We start from the raw sequence: 18,394 nt of genomic DNA on the forward strand, positions 1-18,394 counted from the left end.
CTGGATGGGGTGCAGATTCTGCTGGCGCCTTGAAAAGTAAGGGAAGTAACCAGGACAGACGGAGCTGGGTGCTGGGATGGGGTGCGCGCTCTGTGTACCGACTGCTTTGCATTCAGAGATCTGAAATTTCTGGACTTTGGCCATCTGGTTGCCTTTTGCTAGCGGGCCACCTACTGGGTGAAAAGATATCAGAAGCTGGAGGCTGGGGGCTGGTAGGGAGAGAGACTGAGCCCGGACCAGTTGTCCCATGGCCGTGAGTGGAGTCGGGGGAGCTCTGTAGGGCCCTCTGGAGAACCAGCAGATGCAGCCCGGGAGACGCAGGCGTTAGATGCCTGTAACGCAGAGGAGGCAGCCAGTGGTGGGGAGGCATCAGTGAGGCCAGGGGAGCAGAAACCCTGCTGATTTAATAAAGGTGGCTCTTCTGGGAGAGCAAGCATTTTGCCCCACCCCTGCCCCGTCCAAAGGACTAAGGAGAGGGAGGAGGGGCCGATGTGGTCACCCCCTTCCATCCCTCGCACCCCCACAGCTGAGGTCTAGCCTCATGGGGGCAGGACAGCATCAAATAGGACATGAGACTGAAGCTTCAAAATAGACAGAAGGCAGTTCTTTACTGAGAGTTACGGAAACGGCACAGAATCGGACTGCTTGAGGTTAGCAGCTTTTGGAAGAAGAAGCATTTCAGGTGTGTGACCAGTGAGCTGAAACATGTCAGTCAGACTGGGGGTAACAGCTACTGAGTGGATTTTCCTAGCACGGCTGGGAGCTGGCAGGAGGGGGCTTAGCCCAGGGTCTCCTCCTGTCCTGCACTGTGAGTGGTTTCTGTAGGCTTTCTCAGCTTGAACGGCGGTGGTTCTTTGCGGCTCTGAGGTCCGCCAGCCTCACGTGACTTCTCTCTTCTTGCGCACATGCTCTGACTCAGCCGTGAGTCAGACTCCGTGTCTCGGAGGGAAGCTCTTCAACCCACAGAAGCAGAGGAAGCAGCTTGTGAGTGATGGGGGGCAGGAGGTGACAGAGGAGCTGTGTGCAGGGGGCCAGCCAGGCTCCTCATCACGGGGCAAGACGATGACACGCCTCCCTCCCCACAGCCACACCTCCAAGCACCAGGCAGAGCACAGGGAGGGAGCTGCCAGCCCCAAGTTCTCGCAGCCGCTGTTTGGCGGGGGACTGGGCCAAGCCAGTGCTGCACCTGAGCGAGCTCATCGTCAGCCCTGAGCCTGAACTCATTCTGGTCCTTTTCATGTTCTCCAGAAAGCCAAGGATCAGTGAGGTTAAGCCGTGTGTCCAAAAGCCCAGGTCGGCATGACTTGGAAATCAGTGTGGATTTCAGTGGGACCGACTCTGGTGGTGGGTCCCAGATGCTGTGGCGAGGCATCCCCCAGTGACTGGAGGGAGAAGACCTAAGGGAGATGGACTCACCGGCCACAAAGTGTGAGGGGATGGTGAAAGAAATGGATGTGGGTGCAGAGGACAAAGAGACCTGGAAGTCTGGGTGAACGTGGTGGTGTGGCGGCCACCTGGGGAGGACTGCTGTCCAGAGCGGATCACAGACGCCTCGGGGTGGACCGCAGACGCCCCGTGTAGCAGGAAGCCTCTAACCACACCATGCCCTGGCTTTCACAGGGCAGAGTCGCTGGGCCAGTTCCCGAGCCCCAGGGCCCATACTCTACTCTGCACCTGTTTTGTGGTGACGCCTGGGTCTGGGCAGCCCGCCTCTGCCGCCACCCACAGGGGCTCCTCTCTCCAGGCTTCGGGGGGAGGCACCTGCTTTGCTTTCAGGGTTTGCATGTCTGACTTGACTGCTCTCTTTCTGACAAGTGGCAAAAACACACCTTCTCAAAGGGACTCTGCTGGTAGCTCCTGCTGCTCCCACAGCCGTCCTGTCTTGCTCTGCTCAGCTGCCCCAGGACCAGGGGGTGATGAGGCAGGCCCCCAGGACCAGCTCACACAGGCAGCAGGCAGTGATGGGCGAACCCGGGAGGGAGGCTGACAGTGAGGGGGTAACTTCCCAGCCCCGCGGTGGATGGGTCTCTGGTTCCATATGCAGTTGGGTGAGCTCCGGATGGAACCTCTGTGGTCTGCCTGTAGCCTGTCCCATCGTGGAATCTCCTCTTCTTTTAGCTCCTGTAGAAGTGACCTTGGCAGTGACCCCAAGCCAGCACCTCATCTGTTTGCTTGTCAATGGGGAAAGCAGGGAGGGCGGCCCCTTCCCCTGTCAGTGGGCGTCTCGGGGGTAGTGGTGCAGATGCGATGGCGCGGACGCGATGGCGCGCGGGAGCAGGGGTGGCACAGGATGCTTTTCTAAGTGACCTGTAAATAGATCATGTGATTGTTGTGGAGTCAAAAATGGTCACCTGGGAACCCAGCTATGAGGCCTACAGAGTGCAACTTACAGGGACTAGTTCTCAGATGCTGGGGTTAACCACCCCTGTGCCCCAGGCCCCGGAAGGAGCAAGGGCAGCAGTTCCGGGCTCAGCAGATGAACTGTCTTAGTGAGCAGGCTGCTGAGATGAGCTTCTGCTCGGACCAGGGAAGGCCTTTAGCTGCAGCCCCCCCTCATCACACGTCCTTGGTCTCATGCAGACGTGGCTCTGGAGCTCCGGCAGTAAGACGAGGTGGAGAGCCCCAGTCATCACCCCCAGTCCTGTCCTACTCTGGCTTTGGGCCTGGCCCGTCTGCCCTTCCGACCATCACACTCTCTTAAACGCTTCCAAAAGGAGACACGAGCATCATTTTGGTTTGAAGTGGGTATGCTTCGAAAAAATTCTTTTATTAAAACAACGGGTACAAATACTTCACTTGGCCCCTGGGTCCTCTGCCATGGCTCCCAGCTCAGAGTCAACGGATGCAGCACTTGGCCTTCCCGCTGTAACAGGTGCCTTCGATCCTGTTGAAGAGTGGGCAGGGGGAGAAGTTGCAGGTCCCCCCTTTCTTGGCACATATGTAGTGGTCAGACCTCTGGCCGAGACCTGTAAGGAGGCTGACACCTGTGGGAAGGGAAGGAAAGCACTTCAGAGTCTTGGTTTACGGCCGCAGGGACTTGTAAACACTCGGTGAAAGGACAGAGCACCCTTAGCAAAGCACTTCGCACAGTTTTCCCTTCCAAGGTCTTTGCACCCAGCTGATCTGTGGGGCCGCTCAGGCAGTGAGGCATCTGAAGAGCCCCTCTGTCTGAGGTCTCTGCCAGCTTTGGCCCAACAAAAGCGAGGGACAAGCAGCAGGGTTCCTGCCTGGAGAGCCTTAAGGTGTGCAGGGCGTTCGAGTTAGTCGCCAAATGGACGTCCTACCACATCGCACTGTTGCCCGAACACCACCATCTGTTCCAGGAGTGCGGAAGCATCTCTCTAACTCCAGGAGAATTCCCAAACTCCCCTCACTCCTGTGCCATTTAGAAGTCCTTCTGACCTGAATCGCTGATCCCCTGCCTCCCCCATCACTGTGTCTGCTGAAATCTAAGATCCTTTAATGTCAGGTTGAAATTATAGCTACTCTGTAACGCTCTCATCATTTTCCCAGTTAAAATTTATTTTGTCTTCCTGCCGACCATAATGTGAAGGTCTCTGGACTCGTCTTTCACTGTATCCAACAGAAAAAGCCACCCTCTGACACCCCTGGTAAGTGGCCACTGCTCCAAGCCTTTGTTTTGTGTGCCTCTGTTGATGAGTGTTATGGCCTGAAACATGCCCCCTCAGGTTCATACCCTGTTACATAAGAATGTGACTGTGTTTGGAGATGGGGCCTTTAAAGAGGTGATGAAGGTTAAATGAGGTCTTATGGATGGTCCCTAATCAATGTGATGATGTCCTTATAAGAAGAGGAAATTTGGACACAGACAGACACGAGGGATGTGTGAGCACACAGAGGAAGGGCTGTGTGAGGACAGAGAGGGAAGCCCTCTGCCAGTCAAGAAGAAACCAAACCTGTCTTCACCCTGGTCTTGAACTTCTGCCGCCCAGAGCTGTGAGAGACAAGCGTGTGCTGTTGAAGCCACCCACCCGCACTGTGGCGTTTTGCTGCGGCAGCCCGGCATGACCAATGCAGTGTGTCATTACCAACCTAGGAGGCAGGCATTCTGCTCTCTGCTTGCCGGAAAGCTGGGTTTTATACTAATTGAAATTGTCCTTTCAATAACTTCCAGCTAGTGGCTCTTTTCCTGCTTTATACAGATAAGTCTAATCACTCAGAAGGCAGTCCCATTTTAAGTCATTCTTCTTCTTTAAAAGCCTTCTTTTTCTCATTTTTCTCAGTGCCTAGTTTCCAGGCCCTTCACAGTCCTGTTCAGTCTCCTCCGGACATGTTCAGGTTCATGGATAGATTTCCTGAGGTCTGAGTCCTGGAATGAATACCGAGTACCTTAGATGTGTCCCAGCTACCAACAGCAAGGAGGCTTCCCCTCTCTCACTGGCACTACATAGTCGTGCTGTCCAGTGGGGTAGCCCCAGCTACACGTGGTGACTTACGTTTGAGTTAGTCAAAACTACAGTAGCCAAATACAATTAACTGTAGATGTTTAGAGACCAGATGGACCTGAGAGCTCAACTACTTCAACTTCTCTATAATCTTCTCCCCAGATGAAGAAGCTGAGGTCCGGCAACACCCCCCAGGGCAAGCAGCTCCAGAGGCAGATCCAGGACCAGATGCAAACCCCCTGACCACTACCCCAGTTCTCACGCCCCCTCTCTGCTGGCGGATCATGGTGTCATCACAATTACCAAGAACTCATTTCTGGTATTATCTTCGAGGATCCAGTGTGTTATAAGACACAAAAGAAATAGCAGCATGTTTAGGGTCAGGATACTTTGGTTACAGTCTGTGTTCTGGAAGGAACATGTGTGATTTTTAGCAAAGCACTCAAACTTTTGAGCCCAGCTTCTCAAATTTAAAATTGAGGAGACTAGACTATGGGATCCATTTCCAAGATTCTGAGGCTGATCATCTTTCCCTTGGTGGGGAACTAACACATTTATGGTTGCATTTTATCCTTTTCCCTAATTTACAGACCAGGACATTGAGGCCCAGAGAGATTAGATGTTCCTGTAATCTGATCAGTCAATGATTAGATTATCGCTATAGAGGCAGAAAAATATTGGAAAAATTCAACATTGATTTATGATAAGACTTCTAACAAATAAGGAACTGGAGGAAACGTCCTTAATCTGACAAAGAACACCTGCAGAAGCCTGCAGCAAACAGTACACTTAAAGGTCAGGCACTGAAAATGTCCCATGAGATTGACCATCAGACCAGCACAGCTGCTATTGTCATTGCCTTTCCACATTGTGCTCGAGGTGCTAGCCAGGGGGATAAGATAAGAAAAAGTAAAATGCAAGGGTTAGAGAGGAAGAAGGAAAATTATCTCTATTTGCAGAGATTATGATTATATGTAGGCAGTCTGAAAGGAATTAAGAAAATTTATCAAATTTGCTATATATGAGATCAATATACAAAAAAAGAATTTTACTTCTGTATATTGCAACCAACAGGAACAAATAAAATTAAATAAAAACACCATATAGAATAGCATAAAATATGCTTAGTTATAAGTCTAAGAAATTATGTGCAATACCTCCATCAATAAATACAGTATTTTTGTAAGTTAAAAAGGCCCCAAGTAAGTGGAAATGCTATTTAAGCTTTGGAAGGTCATTGTAAAAATGTCAGTTTTCCCCAAATTAATCTGCAGATTTAACCGAAATCCATGAAAATCCCAGGAGGTTCTTTCAGTGAGACTTGATGAGTTAATTCTAAAATTCATATGGAAATTCAAAGATCCAAGAATAGCCAGGACACTCCTGGAGGAGAAGGTGGGAGAACTTGCTCTCCTGCATTATGAGGCTAATTATAGAGCCACTGTAATTAGACTATGCGGTGAAGATGCAAGGACAAACAGGCAAGTCTCACGGCATAAGGAGTGCAGGGGGAGGCCTGTGCGCGTGTGGGGAGCTGCTGTGGGACAGCAGTGGCTCAGGACAGTGGAGAAGTGGGTTTCTTAGTAGTCGGCTCTGGGACGACTGGATATTCATGGTGAAAAAGGAAAAACGTTACCCTTGACTCACACCAGACACACGCATGGAAAACCCCTGCCAGATGGATCATAAGCCTGCCTGTAAAAGGAAAACAATAAGCCTCTCTTCATGCCTTTGGGGTAAAAAAAAAACCAAAAGATTCCTTAAGGAACAAAAGCAGTAACCCTAAAGGAAAACATGTGACACATTTAGCCACATTAAAATAACGTGGAAAACCTCTGAGAGAGCTTCCATGAAGACGGTGAAAAATTAAGGCACGACACAGGAGGAGATACTTGCAATGCTTCACAACCGGCAAAGGGCTTCTCTGCAGAGTATATAAAAAAACTACTACAAAGCATTAAAGAAAAGACAGACAATCAGACAGAAAACAGAGGCAGAGGACAAACAGGCACTTCACAAAAGATATCCCGGTGGTTGGTGATTATATACACAAGTGCTCGACTTCTTATTTATGGGGGAGACGCACATTGAAACTCCAGGGCAATGCCACTACGCTCGCCAGATGGCTAAAATGTAAGAATGACTGACATCGTCAAGGGTCGTCGGCAAGGGTGTGGAGGGACGGGAAATTCCGTTCACTGGTTGTGGGAGTGTGTGTTGGCACAGAAAGGCTTCGGAGAATGGTTTGGCCTTGTGCACTGAGGTTCAGTGCCGTGAGCACATCCTGCCACCCGGCCACGCCACCAGCTCTTGATACGCAGCCAACGGAAAGGCACGCACAAACCAGGCTCTGTGATTGAACGTTCACCTGGTAAGAGTATAAGAAATCCAGGAAGTTATTGCCCTAAAGAGGAGGGCTGCTCGCCCTCGAGGGAAGGAGGGAGCCGTGCCTGGGGAGGAGAGCTCCTTTCGTGCCAGCCGAGTCCCAGCTCTTGCCTTACATCGGGGTTACTGGGGTGCTTTTTTTATACTAATTCGTCAAGCTCGTGTTTCATGTGCTTTTCCAGATGCATGTTATATTTTACAATTAAACTGAAAAAAAAAATAAATGTTTCCTCTGTGTATTCCTAGCGCCGAGGACATCCTGTGCTACGTGCAGCTTCCCGCGTCCTCTCCCGTCGGCGCACTGGGCCATTTCCGTCCACTCCTCGGGCACAGGAGCTCCTCAGACAACTCACAGCCCCACCTCCTCCTCCCCTTTCCCACTAAGGATGGCACTTGCCTGGACTTTTGCTTATTCTTGTCTTGGCCCTCACTCAGCTGGCCTGAGAAACACAACCCGACACATCACGTGGTGGCCTCTGGAGCACCGTGAGCCAGAGGAACGTGGGAAAGAGGAGACTTGCTTATAGGTAAGAATGAAGGGTGGAGGGGGGAGCAGGCCTGATGGGAAGGCAGTGTCTACACTTGCAGTGAAAAGAGTGACTCTTTCAAACACTACCTTTATGAGGCCAGTTACAGCTGGACGGTTAATAATCCCACCCAAGTGGGACCATAACACCCACCGTTTTTTAAGTCAAGTGTAATGATAGGTGTTGGTTGAATGAAGGGCAGATGTGATTAAGTAGCAGGGAACTAACTGGGAAATAGTCTGGGGAGAAAATGAGAGGAAGGATGTTCGCAGCACGGAGCACAGGAGAAGCTTGCCGGTTACAGAGTCGTCAGGAAATGAATCTGCAGAGGGGCCCCGACAGCTGTCAGGGCTGCTGGGATGGGACCGCCTGTGCAGGTCAGACGGTGGAGGATCAAGGACGAGTCGGTGGAAGAGTAAGTCTATAAAGAAGATGTATTAGAAACACAGAGAGAGGTTTTTGAACTTCATATAAAAGAGCCACGAAAATAAAATTTCCCACTGAGCCTTTCAGGGAAGGAGAGACAGGAGTGGAGGGCCCCGAGGTTGGAAGTGAGGGCCTCAGGCTGTTGGGGGTGGGCCCCGCTCCCAACGTTCTCCTCTCACGTGCAGCACTCAGGTCGGACCGGCGCCTGCAACTGGGGCTGCAGGTGATGTTTTAGAACGATGTTAAAGGCAAAGTTGGAGAGCTTCTGACTGAAGTGTATACACTTGTGGAGGAAAAGACCTCCCGGGTAGTGCAGAGCGAGTTGCGGAGACGACAAGGCTTGGAGGAGATGAGGCCCGAGCCCCTGCCAGGACGCCCACCCGCTCTCCTGCCGGGGCTGCAGTGCAGAGCCAGCAGTGAACGCACAGGCTCGGAGGGCGCCAGGGGTCAGGGCAGGGCTCACGTGACCTGTGGATCTGAGATGAGGGGGAGCAGACACGGAGGCAGAGATGCAGGAGCCGAAGAAGGCAGCCCAGCTTTCCTCCGCGCCGGCGTGGAGCCCCACACCTGTGCGGACACGTCTTTGGACTTGTCTGGGGGAAGCAAGTTTATGGGGGCCGCGTGGGCCCTGGCAGGTGGGCGAGGCTCTTTCCTCGGTCAGGACAAGGTGGTTGGTTGGCAGTCCTGCCGGGGGAAGGGTTGCTCCCCGGTATGTGGGTTCCCTCCCACTGGGGGCATTAAAATAAAATTGTCAACCTAGGAGAGGGGCTGGTGCTGTCCAGGCGGTCAGTGGGGGCCCGAGAGGAACGGACTTCGCCTCTTTCAAACTATCTGGGGAAGAAATCAAATATATACAAGCTACTCCTGCAAAACAAAGAACAAAACTGCAAACCAAACCAGGATATAACGGAAGGTCTGGGGCCACTTTCACAAACATGTAACCCCTGGAGTCCCTGCTCGCCCCAAAACCCATGCTGGCCGTCGACAACCAGCAATGCCTCTTATTAAATTCACATAAGTTATTATTAAGTTTTAATTCAATTCCATCTCATCTACATTATCCTTAAGATAAACCCATGCGCCCGGTGACACACCCAGAGGTCTTTGGGAGGTGTGGGGAAAGAATATAGGGTCTGGAGGCAGAGCTGGATTCGAGTCCTTGTTATTTGCAGGCTGGGTATTGGAAAAGTCAGTCTCTTTGAGATTCACAGCAAAACAGCTATCAAGTGGGGATAATAGCAGTCCGTGTGACGCAGATTCTGGGGACAATTAGTGAGACCGTGCCCTGGGAGCTGCTTTTGTCTGCTCTGAAGTGCCTCGGGTGGCACTTGGGACCGGTGTTTTGGAGGCCGGCTGAGTTTCTCCTGCATTGCTAACCAGGTGCCTCCGTCAAGCCTGATTCATAGGTCACAGGGGCCTGTTTCTAAGGAAGCATGTTTTTCTGGATGGGATCCCGTGGCCGTAGCAGGCACATTCCTGGTGGCTGTTGCCCGAGGTCTGATAGGTGGAAGGAATTCAGGCAAGCAGGTTGGAGTGGGGATTAAAGTGAGGCACTCAGGTGTGGAGAAGGCATGGTGGGGTGGAGGTGGAGGGCCACTGAGCATCAGGGCTGGGAGTCACTCTGCTGAATCCCTCATTTTAAAGGTGAGGAAATTGGAGCCTGGATTCCTGCGAATGCTCGTGGTGTCCCGGAGGGAGAGGAGGGAAGGGTCCTGATGAGCGGGCGATGTCTCTGTCAGGGGCACTAATTTTGGTTTAATTTTGCTGATCATCTGGGAAAAAAGTGCAGCTGTAAGGGAAACGGCTCTGTGTACGGGAGGAGCAGCCTCGCTGCCTCCCCTGACCAGCCCCTGACCAGCCTCCGTGTCGCAGCACACCAGCCCCTTAGAGAAGCTGTTTCTGAGTGTGTCACTCTCCAGGTTTTTGGGAGCTTGAGATTTGCAAATGGTAGCCACTATATATAAAAATAGAGTAAAAAAAACCCCAAATTCCTTCTGTAGAGCACAAGGACCCATATTCAATATCTTGTAATAACATTTAATGAAAAGGAATATAAAAATGAATATATGTATGTATATGCATGACTGGGACATTGTGCTGCACACCAGAAATTGTAACTAACTAGACTTCAATTAAAGAAATAATAAAGTAGGAAGACATTTTAACAACAACAAAAATAAGTATATATCACTTTCTACAGAAGTAAAAGAGGTTACAAAAACACTCAAAACAAACCCTCTGGGGCTCCCCGACCCAGATGCGCTTCCTGCCACTCAAGGACTCACTTGATTCCCCCCCCCGCTCCCCCCCCCCCCCCGGCCCTCTGTGCTTTGAGAGGCCGGCAGGGTGGCGTTGGAGGTGGCCTGGGTTTGAATCCCTGCTCTGCCATTTACCAGTTAAGTTATTTACCTACAAAATGGGGATAACGCCCCCTAGGGGCGCCGAGAGGACTAAATTCAAAGTGAGAGCTCTTGTTTTCTTTGTTTTCATCTCTGGGCTTTCATACCCGCATCTTTCCATCTGGTTTGTCCTTGCCCTCTCCCCTTTCACCAGTTTATGTAATTCAGGGCTGCAAGTCCAGGTACCCACCAGCTAGGCGAGGCGAGAGGGAGTGTTGGGGCCTGGGGCGAGGGTGCCCGTCCAGAGGCACAGCCGCTCTTTAGTTGCAGCCCACTGTTGCCACATCTTCTGTGTTTTTAAGAGAAGATGGAAATCTGGTTTTGGGGGAGCATATCCTGACTCTTAAATGTTGGGAAGGAATATTTTTTTTTTTGGAAAATACCATGAACATCAAAATGACATCCCTTTTTCCTTCCCTTCTCAGCTTCCTCAAGAAAGCTTTCCTGGCTCCTCAAGACCAGCTCAGCCCCACTGTCAGGGGTCCTCTTAGCACCGTGCACTTAACAGCCTCTCACAGCACGTTTGTAATTAGGTGATTAATCACACAATCGGTTTTCTCATCATGCTCTGCTTCTCGAATGTGTGGTTGCAAGCGCAAGGGCTGCGTTTTCCTGGCCCTCCTCACGTTCCCAGGGCGATGCCTGCACGCAGTAGCTCCTAACTAAGTATTTGTTGAATCTGTGAGGGAACAACTGCCACCTGTCTCGGTTTCTAGACACCTTGGCTGGGGTGCCGTCCAGCTGAGGAAGGGACCTGGGCCGCCTTGTCACTGTGACATCGTTGTGTTCACAGAGGACCATCTGTGTGCAGTAACAGTGGGCAACCCATTTCTTTCTTCTCTCAGTGATGAGAACTCCTAAAGGGAACGTCAGTCTTACTGTTTCCTGCGGTGACTGAGAAACCCTCGTCCAGTCGTGTGGGTCTTGATTTCCCCACCTGTGAAACGACTGGGGCTACAGGGGGTGAATGCACTCACCCCCGACCCTGGGGGCTCAGGTGGGGAGGGTGTGAGGCTGGGCTGAGCAGCTCGGCTTCCTGCACTGACCCTGAGCTGTCCATCGGTCGGCAGTGGGGGGACAGCCTGTGGGCAGCTGCAGCAGCAGTGACAACCACACAGCAGTGGCAACAACAACAACAACACAGAACACCCCACACGGTGCCTGGAAGCCGAGCAGAGAGCAGGTGAGGGCTGGGAGACACAGGCTGGGGACACCGCGTGTTCTAAGGCAGAAGACATCTGGGGCTCTCCTTCCCCTCCAGACAGTGGCGCCTGGCACCCGACACCCCCCTAGAAAACGCTTGTGTTAAGTTTGCCCTTCCCTGTGGCCTCTTTCAAGATGCGACCGTGTCAGGACAGTGGCAGCACCTTAAAGGTGGTGCTGGGCCTGCAGGGACCTCGGGTGCTCAGGGCCGCCCGGCTTCAGCCCCGCGGGGGCCGTGGGCGCTGCTCCTCCCCTCACAGAAGGTGAGCGGGTGTTGGCGACCAGTCCCAAGGGTCCCGAGCCCCCTGCTGAGAATCCGTTTCCGGAAGGTTCTCTGTGGACAGGGTTTGCCTGTCGTCAGAGATGCTTCTCCTGGGGGTATCTCAGCGAGATGGGTACACACTGGGTGCCCTGTTATGTCACTGATAGTTCTGTGCGGCGCGGTTAGTGAGCTTAGCTGTTCCTGCATATCCTTGGAAACTTATTTCCTATGCTTTGGATTAGATGCTCATAATCATATTTAGAGGTCACAACTGAGAATAACTCTTCGCATTAACATAGTGGCTTTCAAACATTTTTGAGTGTGAACTGAGCTGCATTAAGGAATTTTGCACAGCTGCTCAGTACGCGCACACACACACACACACGCACACGCACGCACACGCAGCTGAAACGACAGCACGCTAAGCTGCAGGGCCCCTTACTGTGTGGCCTGCCCAGCTGCGAGTTTCTATTTGAAAAATCACTAAATTGATTTCTCCACCTCTCTACTGGGTTCCAACTGGAACCACTGAACCTCTGCACTGGAATGCTTCTGTGCCCAGTCATCAGACGGGGGTCCTGAGGCACACCTGGAGTATGTTAGGCATGTCCGCATGATAAGAGTCGTGGCCGGGAGAAAAGCACACCTGGACCTTTCAGGGAACCCCAGAGCGCTAATGCTTTTACAGCCATCTGCCACAGCCCCTTCAGTTGTCAGCTGAGAATAAGCCCAGAATATGTGACTTGCTCGAGGTCACTTGGTGAGTGGGTGACGGGGCTGCGATAAAATGTGCTCCACCTTCTCCTGCATCATGGACACTACTGCCTTGATCCAGAGGAGCTGGCCTCCTGTGGCCTGAGAGAGCGCTCCCCTCCTGGGCACTGGGGAAGGGCTTATCCTGGAGGATGTGAATGGATTTCTTAAGACGGGTGGATCCCTGCCTGCCTGCCTGCAGGTGAGTCAAAGCTCCGGCTGAACTGGTCTTGTGGGCGGGGCGGGCGGCACCTTGCTTGCAGCAGGCACCTGGGAGGCACCTGGGAGGCCCCACCCTGCGAGCTGGAGAGAGATGGGCAGCAGCCTGGCCTCCCAACTAGCCAGGATGCTGACCTCAGTGTGGGGAGCTGTCTTGCAGACGGTGTAGGTGAGCACCTTACCCACAGGATACTTTCTGGGTGTCTGAGACAAAGACAGAGCTGGGAGGTGCTGGGAGCTGCCTGGCACTGGCCCCACATCCCTGCCAGCACAGAGCGAAGGGATCCCTGAGAGACAGACCGGGAGAGATGGGAGTCTGTCCCTCCTGCAGCCGGGCCTCTCTCGGCACCGGGGAGTCAGCCTGGGGATGCTCCTGACTGGCAGGCTCGCTCCTTCCTAGTGGTCAGGAAGGCCCCAGACCCTGCAGGCCCAGTAGGCTCGCCTGCTGCCACCGCAGGGCTCAGCCTTGGGGATGCCTTCCTGCTGCTCCGTCCTCAGACACAAGAGGCAGCTCTCAGAACCTGCCCGAGTTCCCAGCCCCGGGGCCAGCGTGCTCTGCAGGCCCAACGCTCACCTGTGGCCAGCGGTGAGGCGAGCAGGCAGAGTGTCAGCAGCAGCAGGTAGAGGACCCTCATGGTGGCTGGTGGGCGCCCGGGTGCCGGAAGGGAGTGGCTCCTTGGAGGCTGAGCTTTCAGAGGCTTCCAGAGGCTGGAGTGGCACCCTATTTATAGGGCTAGAGGATTGCCCAATCGCAGAGACCAATCTGAAGGGTGGTGTCGCAATCCACTGAGTGAAATTCTAATAAATAACCCTCATGTCAAGTCTCAAGTCCTGTCTGTGAGTCACATGGACACACTTTTCTCTGGCTGGCTGCAGCTGGATCCAGCTCTCAGCCCGGGAACCTGGAGGCGGCTCCTCCTGCCGGTTCTGTGTTATGTCCTAGCTGGGCAGTTCGGATGGTGTTCCTGGGGAAGGCACCCGGGCTAGAACCCCTCCTGCTGGGAGGGCTCCGGGGAGGTGCTGAGCTGGTGGCTGCCCGGCTGCGAAGATGCAAGCCGGCGTCAGGCCCCTTGGCTGGACTGTGTTCTCTACACGATGCCCCAGGCTTCACCCTCTTCACCCCAGGCGAAGGCTGCTTTCTCTAGACTCTGCTTCTGTGGTTGAACTTTGTCCTTGGTTGGTCCAGCTTTTCTAGTTTCTGGTTTTTTTTGTTAATTAATGCATCTATGAAGTCTTTTAAAATATATGCGCCTCTTTTATCACATTTTAAAAAATGAAGACAGTTTTTTAAGAGTAATTTTAGGTGCACATCAAAATTTAGGGGATGGTACAGAGATTTCTCATGTAACCCCTGGCCCAGCCATGCACAGGCTCACCCACTGTCCACATCCCCACCAGACATAACATTTGTAGAACATCTGTCACCATAATGAACCTACACTGACTTGTCTTTGTCGCCCAAAGTCTGTAGGTTACATTCAGGCTCACTCCTGGTGGTGCGCATCCTATGTGCAGGACAGACGTATAATGTTGTGTACCTGCCGTTATAGTATTGTACAGAATAGCCTCACTGCCCTAAAACACTTCCGTGCTCCACCTGGTCATTCCTTCCTCCCCCAAAGCCCCTGGCAACCACTGATCTTGTTACTGTCTCCATCGTTTTTCCTTTTTCAGAGCGTCATAGAGTTGGAATCACGCAGTAGCCTTTTCAGATTGGCTTCTCTCACCTAGTAATATACAGCATTTAGAGTTCTTCCGTGTGTCTTCATAGCTTGAAAGCTCATTTCTTTTAGTGCTGAATAATATTCCATTATAGATGTAGCATAATTTATTTATCAGTTCACCTACTGAGGGACATCTTGGTGGCTTCCAAGTTTTGGCAATTATGAATACAGCTGCTGTAAGCGTTTGTGTATGAGCTTTTGTGTGGGCGTAAGTTTTCAGTTCCTTTGGACAAATACTAAGGAGTGTGATTGCTGGATCACAGGGCCAGAGTGTGTTTAGTTTTAGAACTGTCCAATTGTCTTTAAAAGCGACAGGACCATTTTGCATCCCCACCAGCAAAGAGTGGGAGTTCTGTGGCTCCACGTCCTCACTGGCGTCTGGTGTCGCCAGGGCTCTGGACTTTGGCTGTTCTGATGGGTGTGTAGTGGTAGCTGATGACATATGAAATGGGGAATCTTTTCACATCCAGCCTTTGTTTTTTTCTGGCTGGACATGTGTTTCCAGGAAGTTTTCAACTGTGGGCTCTCAGAAGGTGAACCTGTCATGTGGGCCCTTGGAGCCAGGGGGCCTGGGGTCCAGACTGGGCTGAGTCTCGCTGAGCTGCACGGATTGGAACTTACTCTTTCAACTGTCCAGCTGAGGAGTTAACCGTGCTAGCTGATCTCTGAGCTGCTCTCAAGTCTTCATCCATTCTAAAGATTTAGAAAATATTTTGTTTATCGTTAATTTTCATGGTAATTCTGTCGGCAGCTTTCCTAATGTCTCCGTCAGGGTTCTTATTTGCAAGCAACAAAAGTAGCTCTGGCTGATTAAGCAAGAGAGGAGTTTCTTACGAGGACATGGAGTAGCTCACAGAATCACGGGGCGCCTGGAGGACCCGGCTTATAAGCTCAGCTTCCGGGAACAGTGTCTGCCCTCCACCAGAGGGCCTTGTGCTGCAGCCCCTGTGGGTGGGACACCAGGAACTGGACTTCACTGCTGCTGCCACCAGCAGAAGGCCACGGGCCCCAGGACGTGCACCTTCCAGACACTTCCACTGCACCCCTGTGAGCGAGAGAGACAGAGACGGAGGGAGTCAGAGGGATGGCAAGAGACAAAGAGACATAGAGAGACAAAGTGAGAGGGACAGAGACAGAGAGAAAGAAAGAAAAGGAAAGAGAAATAAAAGAGAGATTGAGGCAGAGAGAATTAAAGGGAAATAACAAGTGAGAGCAGAGGCAGAGAAATAGAAGGAGAGAGGCGCACATGCAGAGGAAGGGGCAGAGCAGCGCGGCCCCTCCCCTGAGCACCGCTCGCCCTGAGCCCCACCTTCGGCCTCACTGCGTCTGAGTCCCACATACCGGGTCTGGTTGGCAGAACCTTGGTCACAGAGCCAGAGCAAGGCGTCTGGGAAAGCGAGAATGTGGCCTGTGCAGCACCGCTGGAGGGTCGTTTTGGCCTCCTGCTAGGCTCTGAAAGTGAGGACCCCCCACCCCCCGGCACTCGAAGGGGTGGAGATGTTGGGTGAGCAAAAGCAGACGCACGAGCCCATCACATTCACTCATTCATTCTTTTCTTCGCTGACTCGAGGGCATGGATTTGCTTCCCATTACACGCCAGGCGATCTGTAGGGGCTTGGGGTGCAGGAAGGGACAAACTTTACGGTGGCCTCTTGTGAGAGTCTGGCTGGGGAGCCAGACGAGCAGACACACGGTTGCCATGGTGCTTGCCAGGTGCTCTGATCGGCAGCGTGTGGGGACCACCGGCCAAGGCCAGTATCTGAGGGGTGTGTGTGTGAGTTTGAGGCTCCAGTGTCGTTGGAACAGCGCTGGTTTTCTCCTCAGGCAACAGGGGGGCTTTGGAAGATGTGAATCAGAGGAAACACATGAACTGGTTGCCAGTTCGGAAACAGTCTCGGAGGAGTTGGAAGGTGGCTGGAGAGGGGCAAGGCTGGGCTTGGGAAGATGAGGGAAGAGCTGGAGGAGCTCTTAGCTAAGGTCGTGAGGGGGGAGAAAGGAGATTCCAGGGATGTTAAGACGCAAAAGCCCACCAGACATGCAAGGAGGCAGGACGAGCTGGGCCCCTGGCTCTGGGTGAAAGCTGATGTCATGCAGCAGGCAGGAGGAGCGGGGGGGGGGGGGGTAGCTGGGAAAGTACGGCGAGCTGCATAAGCATCTGCAGGTCAGGAGTGTCTCACTTTGGGTTTCCCTGGAAGCAGAGTGTGAGCCAGGGTTTGAGTGAGCATGGCGAGTGGGCAGACGTAAAGAACATGAGTGAGGGCAGAGGTGATGCGAGGAGGAGGAAGCAGATGAAGGTGTGATATTGGGGCGACCAGCGACTCTGGAGCTGCGTTCCACGGGGACTCTTGGGAACGGGGCAAAAGGCGAACCCCAGAATCGCCCAGGCCAAGGAGTGAGGCAGCTGGGGTGTTCATAGCCCAGTGCCCCTCACGCAGAGGTTGCAAGTCCTCCTAGCAGGGTGCTAATTTCTAGGCGTTCTGGCCCCAACATTCATGAAGATGAATGGGTGTGTTGCCTGGCGCAGACGGGCAGGGGCTGGCTTTTGGAGAGCAGGTGACCTGCACAGAACTGGGGGAACGGGAGCACCAGCCCCTGCTGCTGCAAGATGCCCGGGATCTCGGTGGACTTACACGTGTGGGCTGGGGTCTCTGAGGACAGATTTGGGATGCAAAGCTGGCTTCTGAATGTGCCAGCTCACATGGACTGGTGGCAGCCATGGTAGTGAATGAAATCCCAGGAAAGGAAAGTTTAAAAAAAAAAATCCCAGAGAACACCAGCTTTTGAGGGAGGAGGGAAGAAAACCACGGGAGAGGGTAGAAGTGAGGGGAGGGACGTTGGCAGAGGAGGGAGGGACAATCAGTGTCAGATGCAGAAAACGTCCTGTCCGGTGTCCCTCAGGTTTTACTTCTGGTGACGGGAAAGCAGGACCCAGGCTTCCACGGGTCGAAGAGGAAATGGTTGACCAGGAGCGATGGTGGTGGGTGTGGGGCCCTGGCTCACACGCTTCGTCCACGCGAGCCGGGACACAGCGACAGAAACGCTGAGGCGAAGGGAAGGGTTTTGATATTCTTTTAAGATGCGACAGGATCCCGTGATTAAGGGAAAGAGCCAGTAACAGGGCAGAGGTGAAGGGCCTGCACAGAGAGGTGGGGAGTGGACGGGGTCCCCAAGGTGGGAGGGGTGACGTGGTCAGGGCTTGGATGGGGCTTGTTTCTGCGCAGGAGGAAGGACATCTCCGAGGCCGGGCAGGTGGGAGAAGACGCTGAGGGGCAAACGGTGGAGCAGTCTTCCCTTGATGGCCCAGGGTTTCTGTCAGGGGAGGGGAGAGGCACTTCCTACCCGTGATGGGGCTGGCGAGGCCCGAGGGCAGCTGGACAGGCTCCGATCTCCACTGGGCCGTGGGACGGAGGGCAGAGCGGGCTCCTGGACATGAGCTGGGCACTGTCGAGGCCCCAGTGGAGGCCGGGGGCCTGGGATGTGTCACGTCCTGGTCACGTTTTTCAGGTACGCTTGGATCTGCATGGCCGTAGCCAGATGTTTCGGGCCCAGCTTGCTGCGTGGGCACTGAACGTCCAGGCTTGAGCCCCGAGGTCTGCTCTGTGCCCCACAGAATTGGCTTTGCATTTCTGCTCTGAGTTTCTCTGTACTTCTGGCACCTGAGGACTTAATTTCCGTTCTCTCGCTCTTGGTCCTGGAGTAACACTCACTTGCTCTAGGTGTTTTCCGCAGTCCTCCTCTGCGGTTGCAGCGCTGTCGGGGTCGGGGCCACATCGCCGCGTCAGCACGTCTCCAGTGGCCAGAAGCCCTGGCGGCCGGGTCCAACGTGGACGTGATGAAGAGGTGCTGCCCGGAGATCGGGGTGAGCGGTCAAGCAGTGCTGGCCCCTTGCACGTGCTGCAAAGAAGCATCAAGACGACAGCTTTCCATCCATTTAAAGAGGATGAGAAGTCTCAGATGCAGAGTGAGGCAGAAACCTGGGCCCTAGGCTTTGTTCCCAGGATGTGCTGGAGTGTGTGTGGGTCAGATGAGATTGGATTGAGAGGCAGGGAGTCTGTGTTACACGGAGTCTGTGTTTGCACGTGAGCCTCTG

The 18,394-nt window shown here is 53.2% G+C and overlaps 1 protein-coding gene across 2 annotated transcripts; it reads right to left on the reverse strand.

The window, feature by feature from the left end:
• Positions 1-582: 582 nt before the first annotated feature.
• DEFB1 (defensin beta 1) lies at positions 583-13,341 on the reverse strand. Of its 2 annotated transcripts, XM_074353882.1 has the most exons (3): positions 13,155-13,341; positions 2,797-2,984; positions 583-2,307 (listed from the first exon to the last, which is right to left on the reverse strand). In XM_074353882.1, exons 1-2 carry the CDS (start codon positions 13,213-13,215, stop codon positions 2,836-2,838), a joined length of 210 nt encoding a protein of 69 aa, XP_074209983.1. In that variant the 5' UTR covers positions 13,216-13,341; the 3' UTR covers positions 583-2,307; positions 2,797-2,835. The 2 variants fall into 2 exon arrangements, with proteins under 2 accessions (XP_074209983.1, XP_010951642.1); XM_010953340.3 differs by lacking the exon at positions 583-2,307 and having other exon boundaries at positions 2,747-2,984; positions 13,155-13,335.
• Between the last annotated feature and the right edge of the window lie 5,053 nt (positions 13,342-18,394).

The sequence above is a fragment of the Camelus bactrianus genome, chromosome 26 (genome assembly GCF_048773025.1).
Source record: "Camelus bactrianus isolate YW-2024 breed Bactrian camel chromosome 26, ASM4877302v1, whole genome shotgun sequence".
NCBI lineage: Eukaryota > Metazoa > Chordata > Mammalia > Artiodactyla > Camelidae > Camelus > Camelus bactrianus.